The 9,037-nt window shown below is 36.3% G+C and overlaps 2 protein-coding genes across 2 annotated transcripts; one reads left to right on the forward strand and one right to left on the reverse strand.

Moving 5' to 3' along the window:
* Positions 1-1,841: 1,841 nt before the first annotated feature.
* LOC117029719 (olfactory receptor 51V1-like) lies at positions 1,842-6,666 on the reverse strand. Its single transcript, XM_033118917.1, is given in 3 exon segments — positions 1,842-2,365; positions 2,368-2,816; positions 6,623-6,666. Coding segments are annotated over 3 exon segments (1,017 nt in total).
* A 463-nt stretch (positions 6,667-7,129) lies between these two features.
* LOC117031220 (olfactory receptor 51V1-like) lies at positions 7,130-8,080 on the forward strand. The gene has a single exon (XM_033121647.1). It carries the CDS (start codon positions 7,136-7,138, stop codon positions 8,078-8,080), a length of 945 nt encoding a protein of 314 aa, XP_032977538.1. The 5' UTR covers positions 7,130-7,135.
* The last annotated feature ends 957 nt before the right edge of the window (positions 8,081-9,037 follow it).

Consider the following 9,037-nt stretch of genomic DNA (forward strand, 5'->3'; position numbering starts at 1 on the left):
GAGGACATTTCGGGACATCAAGGGTAACACGACAACAGCTCTGATGGCCATTCCAGAAAGAGTTTCAAAATTGCTTTAAAGGGTGAGCTAGGTTCTGGCATCGGTGCATAGCTTCCCAAGGGTAGTACTTCAAAGGTGACCATAGTGATATTCAGCAGTGAGGTATGTAGCACTTTTTCTATGATGAGTTCGTGAACTTAATTGTCAGACCTTGTATACGTTGACTGTCAGACCTTGATTACGAAGTGATCACCATGAGAAGTCTAGTAACCACCTGTCACCATGCAAAGTTATTGTGATATTGACTGTACTCCCTATGCTGTACATTACATCTCCGTGACTTATTTATGTTATAACTATAAGTTTGTATTTCTTAATCCCCGTCACCTTTTTTGCCCAACCCCTATCTTCCAACCTTCTGGAACCTATCAACTTATTCTCTGTATTTACGAGTCTGTTTTGTTTTGTTTGTTCATTTGTTTAGTTTTTAAGATTCCACATATCAGTATTTGTCTTTCTCCAAGAAAGCAAAAGAAACTAATTTGAAAAGATATAGGAAACCCCAAAATATTCTTTTACTCAATTAGAGTCCCCTGTGAAGTTGTCATTGCACTCTTCATTTCTTAATAATGACACTTGTAAATGTAGATGCTACTTAGTAATCTTTGTCTTTGTCACCTATTATACTGAAGGCTCCCTTTGTTCTCTACTGTTATCCTGTACTTTAGCAGTATCTAGCACTGCTTCTGAAACACAAGGGATATTTACTCAATATTTTTTTAGTGGACTTTATAAATGTTCCACAGGTACGTCAAACTCAATGTGTTCAAAGTAGGTAGATTGCACTACCTTATTGTATAATCAATATTCTTTGTCACTATCTCATTGAATGGCACACCATCAACTCAATTTTACAAACTAGAAACTTTAGCATCAACTATGAAGCCACTCTCTGTACACCAACCAACAATCAGTTATTAAGATCTGTTTATACATCCTAAATATATTTATATTTGTTATCATATTTCCATTCTCACAATCATTCCTCCAAGAGAGGCCACAATCAATTCTCAATTGTAATACTTTTGCAATACTTTCTAAATTAAACTCTTCTGAAGACTTTATGAAGAACTTAAAAATGCCATGAAGAAATCTTACTTACCTAATGTTTAGCGAAGAATGTAGAATGAAAAATATTTATGCAATAAGGACATGTCTTAATAGTGTGGAAAGAAATTAATAAGAAAATCTTGGAATAGAAGGGTTATAAATGTTTTTATTGCAAAATTTCTATAATGGACTTTCATTAAATCACTAGGGAAAAAGATGATAAAGTAGAGAAAGGCTCCGCATCATACTTTCAGATGTTACTTACCTCACCTCTAGGAATAAGGAAAATCCAATTTCACTGTATCACATATGGTATGAATATCATTACTTTGAAAATCTAAAAAATAGGCAGGCATGCTTCCAAAATTTTAGATAGAAGTGCGTCTAAATGAAATGAAAATATTGATGAACTCAGGGTGACACAATTTTCAGATGACAAACATGCTAAAAGAATATGTCAATAAAATGCAAAGATACTTGCTGTCATGTCCATAATAGCTATGATTATCTTCTAGCAGATTTTCAGAAACCTTTTCTGGAATGTGTATTGGCAAAATTTACTTCTATCACCTCTCTTGCATCAGCAAGATGCTTAAGTTCTTTAATACTCAAATCCTCATACAAACAAAAATTTGTAGAAAATACTATTAAAATTTTACATTTTACATACATGGGAACTAGCATTATTCTTTTCACCTTAAAACATTTTTACTGATAAAATTCAAAGCTTTTCAATACATTTTCGAAGAAAACCACTTCTTCATCCTGCTTCGGAGCTGCTCGGTCTTCACACTGTAGATGATAGGATTCATCAAGGGTGGAAAGAGAATATAAATATTGCCCATAAGGACGTGAACCAAAGGTGAGAGATGCTTCCCAAAGCGGTGCACCATAGTGAGACCAATGATGGGAATATAAAAAACCAAGACAGCACAGATGTGGGAAACACAGGTTTGTAAAGACTTGAGCCTTTCTTCCCGCGATGCGATTGCCAACACTGTCTGCAAGATGAAAACATAGGAGATGAGAATAAGAACAGCATCCAAGAGCAAGGTACAAATGACCAGAGCCAGGGCATAGAAGCTGTTGAAGCGGATGTCAGAGCAGACCAGCCGGAGTAGGTCCTGGTGCAGGCAGAAAGAGTGGGAGAGGTTATGGGGGCGGCAGTAATGGAAGAACTTCAAACGAATGATGACAGGAAGAATAGACACAGCACTTCTCATCATAATGCTCACTACGAAATGAATGATTCCCTATTAGTCAGGATAGATGTATATCTCAGAGGATTGCAGATTGCAGTAAAGCGATCAAAGGCCATGGCAAGGACTCCAAACTCTGTGCAGGAGAGACCGTGGACAAAATAAGTCTGTGTAATGCAGGCATCCAGGCTGACTTCCTGGCTGAGCCCCCACAGGACCCCCAGCACCGTGTGCACTGTGCACAGCCCCATGCACAGGTCAGTGAGGGCCAGCATGGCCAGGAAGTAGAACATGGGCTGGTGCAGGCTCGGCTCGGTCCGGATCACATGCAGCACCAGGCAGTTTCCCAGAAGCACCATGGCATAGATGGCGGAGAAGGGAATTGAAAACCAGGGATAGTACTGACCTAGGCCAGGGAACCCCCTCAGAATGAATATGGAGGAATTGATAGCAGAAGAAGCAGATATAGATATTTGAATGTAATTTCCAAGATCAGATAAATATTTACTGAGTCACAGTTTTGTTTAAACTGTCTGCTGTCTTTGAGAAGAGTCACGTATAGCACAGCTATTTGGAGTATAGCACAGGTAACGCTAACTGTAGAATCCCATGACAGCTCAAGCCTGTAGGAGAAGCTATAGCACAAGATGATTTCATAGGGAACCTCCTTGGTGTAAGGTCTTAGAGGTTGTAGACACAAATTGGTATTAACTTCATTCACTTTTAGTCTCTCAGCCACTGTCACCACACCAGATGACAGTGACTAAAGTTATTGAGAGAATAGGGCTGCTGCTCCTCAGTAAGCCTCCTCTCCTAAAACTATCTCCATTTGCAGTCCTTATAACACAGAGCGTCAGAACACTCAGACTTATGAGGAAGGAATGAAGAGGATTGTGAGCCAGGTGAACCCAGGCTCCTGGGAGACCCCTATTCCCTCCTGGTGGATGATGCAGATGAAAGATTCTGCCTGATTACCTCCCGGCTAGGAATTCTTTGAGAATGGATAAATAGCATCATTTTCCCCAGAGTTCACAAATCTTTTCTAATCTTAGAGAAGGAAGACTGCTGCACAGACTGAAAAGTCAATACTAAATCAAAAGAAGGCTAGAAATAAACACCCAGTGGAAAAATAGAGTATCAGAATTCTGAAGTATTTCCCTTTTTAAAATGTTTTTATTTATTTTTTCAGTTAGAGTTGACATTCAATATTATTTTATATTAATTTTAGGTGTATAGCATAGTGGTTAGACATTTTTATAATTTATGCAGTGATCCTTTGGATCAGTTTAGTATCCACTGGCACTGTACATAATTGTTGCAACATTATTGACTATATTCTCTCTGCTGTACTTTACATTCCTGTGACTATTTTATAACTACCAATTTATATATCTCAATTTCTTTACGTTTTTCACCCATTCCCCAACTCCCCGCCCCTTTGGCAACCATCAGTTTGTTCTCTGCATCTATGAGTCTGTTTCTGTTTTGTTCTTTAATTTCTTTTGTTCTTTAGATTCTACATATAAGTGAGATCATATGATATTTGTCTTTCTCAGTCTGATTTCCCTTAGCATTATAACTTCTAGGTCCATCCATGTTGTCATAAATGGTAAGATTTAATTCTTTTTTATGGCCAAGTAATATTCCATTGTATATGTATAACTTCATCCAACCGTCTATTGATGGGTACTTAGGTTGCTTCCATATCTGGGCTATTGTAAATAGTGCTGTAATGAACATGGAGTGCATATAGCTTTTCAAATTAGTGTTTTGAATTTCTTTGGACAAACACCCAGAAGTGAAATTGCTGGGTCATAAAGTAGTTCTATTTTCAATTTTTTTGAGGAAGCTCCAAACCATTTTCTATAGTGGCTGCAGCAATTGACAATCACACCAACAGTTCCCTTTTCTTCACATCCTCGCCAACATTTGTTGTTTCTTGCTTTATTAATGATAGCCATCCAGACAGGTGGGAGGTAACATCTCATTGCTGTTTTAATTTGCATTTCTCTGATGATTAGTGACATTAAGCATCTTTTCATATGTCTATTGGCCATGTGTGTGTCCTCTTTAGAGAAATGTCTATTCAGGTTCTCTGCCCATTATTTAATTGGACTGTTTGATTTTTTGTTTTATGTTGAGTATAGGAGTTCTTTATAAATTTTGGATATTTACTCCTTCTCAGATGTATCATTGGTGAATACCTTTTCCCATTCAGTAGGATGTCTTTTTGTTTTATTGATGGCTTCTTTTGCTGGGCAAAAACTTTTTAGTTTAATGTAATGCCATTTGTTTATTTTTTCTTTTGTTTCCTTTGCCCAAGGAGATAGATCAGAAAAATATTACTAAGAGCAATGTCAGAGCATTTACTGCCTACGTTTTCTTCTAAGAATTTTATGATTTCAGGTCTTACATTTAAGTTTTTAACCCATTTTCAGTTTATTCTGGTATATGGTATAAAAAGGTGGTCCAGCTTCAGTTTTTTTGCATGCATCTGTCCAGTTTTTCCAACACCATTTATTGAATAGATTGTCTTTACCCCACTGTATATTCTTCCCTCCTTTGTCATAGATTAAATGGCAATATAGCCATGGGTTTATTTCTGGGCTCTCTATTCTGTTCCATTGATCTATGTGTCTGTTTTTATGCAAGAACCATACTGTTTTGATTACTATAGCCTTATATAAAAATTAACTCAAAATGGGTCATAGATGTAAAGGTGAAATGCAAAAATTCCAGGATAAAACATATAAGAAAATGTTGTGATCTTTGGTTTGCCAATGAGTTTGTAGATACAACAAAAATAAAATAAGACAAGTTATAACAAGTGCTGGAGAGGTTGTGGAGAAAAAGGAGCTCTCATATACTGCCGGTGGGAATGTAAATTGGTACAGCCCCTATGGAAAACAGTATGGAGGTTCCTCAAAATATTAAAAACAGAATTACCATATGACTGAGCAATCTCTCTTCTGGGTATCTACCAAAAAAATCTGGAAACATTTATCCGTTAAGATATATGTACCCCTATATTCATTGTGGCATTTTCACAGTAGCCAAGACATGGAAACAACCAAACTGTCCTTCAATAAATGATTGGATAAAGAAGATGTGGTACATATATGCAATGGAATACTACTCTGCAATAAGAAAAGATGAAATACTGCCATTTGTGACAACATGGCTATATCTTGAGATTATGATGCTAAGTGAAATAAGTCAGAGAGAAAAAGTTGAGAACCATATGATTTCACTCACATGTGAGGTACAAAACTGAACAAATGAACAAAGTAAACAAACAAAGAAACAAAAACTCATAGACATAGACAACAGTTTGGTGGTTATCAGAGGGTAAGGGGGGGAGAGAGATGGTAGAAGAGGGAAATGGGGGTTGCATATATGGTAAAGGAAGGAGAACTGACTCTGGGTGGTGAATACACAGTGCAATATATAGTTGATGTATTATAGAAATGTACATTTGAAATCTATATAATTTTACTAACCAATGTCACCCCAATAAATTTAATAAAAATTTTAAAAAAAACTTTCGTTTCCTTTTGGGGGCCTCACAGTTAAGAGAAAGGAAAAACAATTTATAAACTGAATATAACAATATGAAAATCATATATCTGCTAAGGATTTTGTAATTAAAATATTTAAAGAATTCTCCAAACTTAATAAGAAGAAAACAACATCACAAAAGGGAAAATTATTTAAATAGGCACTTCATCAAGAAGATGTATATATGACAAATAAGCATATGAAAAGATGCAAAAAAGTATGTGTCATAGAGGAAATATAAATTAAAACCATAATGATATATCACTGCATGCCTATTAATATAGCAAAGCAAAATTAAAAAAACAACATTGTAACTATTCTAAGTATTGGCCAAGATATGGAGGAACTGTAATTTTCATATACTACTGGTCAGAGTGTCAATGGTATAGTTGCTTTAGAAGACATGTTGACAATATTTTTGAACATTAAATAAACATCAAACCATATGATCTAATCATTCCATTCCTATCTATTTACCCAAGATCAAATATTGATTTAATAATTTCCAGTTTAAAATGTATGTTACTTATGTTATATAGAAAGATATGAGAGGTGAAATTATTGCAAGGGTCAGAAAAGATAGAAATTTCATGTACGATAAAGAGACGCATGAAAATAGAGAAGAAAAATGTGGAATATAAAGAATAAAAAGTACAGTTAAAATAATTGTGCAAAAGTAAATCACTTAAAGAGGGGCTAAACAAGGTGAAATGTGCAATGAAACTTCTGATTCCACTTTGTTAAGTTTCTCTTACCTAATTTTATGTTCTGCAAAGTTAGATTGCTTTAACCAGTCCATTTCATTTGGGAATCTTATGACCCTTTGGGAGTAGTAAAAGGAACATATGTGGTACCCAAGAGAAAAATTACTCATATATTTCACATTTTTCTGAGGATGCTGCCAGCCATGGCAGCAGTAGACACCTGTGATAATATATTATCTTCCTTTATATATAAACAGACGCTCCCAGAAGTTCATTCCAAATCCCATGTGTCCATTAACATTATTGCTTCTGCATAAAACTCCTAGTCTCCAGGTATTGGTAGTCACTAGCACTGGAAACTCTGTGTCTAGACAACAGATTTTTGGCCTTCAGGATAAAGAGTAAGGTTTCTATAGGTTTTGCTGAGTTTATTACACTAAAGAGAACTGTATTATATTATATTTCATTTTCTTCTCAAAAACATACAAACGTTACTAGAAAGTAGGGGATTATAAACTGATCTAATTTGCAACATCTTTCTAGAAATATTCCAATTCTCTCTTAATGTCTTCTATCTCTACCTTGAACTTCAATAGTTCCGGATTTATTCTCACCGGTTTTCCTGGCCTAGAAATTGACTATCTCTGGATCTCTATCCCTTTCACTTCCATCTATGCTATAGTTTTCCTGGGAAACTGCCTGGTGCTCCATGTGATCCGGACTGAGCCGAGCCTGCACCAGCCCATGTTCTACTTCCTGGCCATGCTGGCCCTCACTGACCTGTGCATGGGGCTGTCCACCATGTATACAGTGCTGGGAATCCTGTGGGGATTCATTCAAGAGATCAGCCTGGATGCCTGCATTGCCCAGTCCTATTTCATCCACGGTCTGTCCTTCATGGAGTCCTCTGTCCTCCTTGCGATGGCCTTTGACCGCTACATTGCCATTTGTCACCCACTACGCTACTCCTCCATCCTAACTCAAGACAAAATCATGAAAATCGGGATGGCAATCTTATGTAGGAGTACTTTACTCATACCTCCGGTCATCATTCGCCTAAAGTTCTTAAATTACTGCCGTCCCCACATCCTCTCTCACTCTTTCTGCCTGCACCAGGACTTAATTCGAATGGCCTGTTCAGACATCCGCTTCAACAGCATCTACGGGCTGGCCCTGGTGATTAGCAACCTGTTGTTGGATGCAGTGCTCATACTTGTCTCCTACATCATGATCTTGCATGCGGTTTTAGCTATTGCCTCACAGGAGGAGAGAATCAAGTCCTTGCACACCTGTGTATCTCACATCTGTGCTGTTTCAGTTTTCTACATTCCGATCATTGGTCTGACCATGGTGCATCGCTTTGGAAAACACCTTTCACCGTTAGTTCATGTCCTCATGGGCAGCATCTATATCCTTTTCCCACCCTTGATGAACCCCATTATTTATAGCATCAAGACCCAGCAAATACGAAGGAGAGTCCAGAGATTGTTTTACTTGAAAGTAATGTAGGTGTTGAGATCAAGTATGAATATTTAAAAGTCAACAAGTGGATCTCAAAAGGGTAAGAGTTAATAAATAAAATAATTTAATGACTTTTATTTGTATAATGTTTTATATGTTGCAAATACGTTTCCCTCTCCATTTTTCCCACAGCCACCATAAGTCAGTGACATTTACATGGGTTATATTATGATTAATTTCATAAATCATAAAATACATATATAATGGACTGAGAATCATTAATGTGTGAGACAGATTAGCTATTAAGATTCATATCTTGTGGGAGAATTGTTTTGGATCCACCCAATATGGAAAAGGTAAATTTTACTGAGTAAAACCCTTTAGTACTTACTAAAAGATCAATAATTGTCTTAGTCATTTTCACTACTCTAGGTAGCATTCTTGTTTATTGTTTAGCCACCATTCCCTGTTAACCAGTTTAGCCACATAGTCATGTAATGGAGTAAGCATCATAGGGAGATTGAACTATTTGGATTATTTAAAAACTTGTGAAACAAATAAAGAACAAAAACTAATCTGATACTTTTTGCCCACCAAACACTCTTTCCTTGCTTCTATCCTATGACTAGTAATTGAACTGGAGATATAAACAACCAGTAATTGCCAGAATAGAAAGAAACTTTTGTGATTAGTTTGTTTATCCAAATAATAATACCAATAGCAACAACAATTTAGAAACAATTTGAAAATGTTTAGTATGAGGCCATTTCTCATTTAAATCCCTGGCCCCAGTTTAAAAAGAGAACAAAATAGCATAGCGTGTTACTATGGCCAAGTAATACAAATATGTTTCTAATATATCTCCCCGTCAAGACTCTGTGGTAGATATTATTTTCTATTATATACATGGATAGTTTAAAACACACAAAGGTTAAATGATATGTCCTACTCTAGGAGATAATAGGTGATGGGATTTGGATATATTTTCTGTTTCAGTTTCAAATC

The sequence above is a fragment of the Rhinolophus ferrumequinum genome, chromosome 11 (assembly GCF_004115265.2).
Source record: "Rhinolophus ferrumequinum isolate MPI-CBG mRhiFer1 chromosome 11, mRhiFer1_v1.p, whole genome shotgun sequence".
NCBI lineage: Eukaryota > Metazoa > Chordata > Mammalia > Chiroptera > Rhinolophidae > Rhinolophus > Rhinolophus ferrumequinum.

Bases quoted from the DNA above. Each gene is read 5' to 3' on its own strand.
- LOC117031220 (XM_033121647.1), top strand. From the start codon at position 7,136: ATGTCTTCTATCTCTACCTTGAACTTCAATAGTTCCGGATTTATTCTC.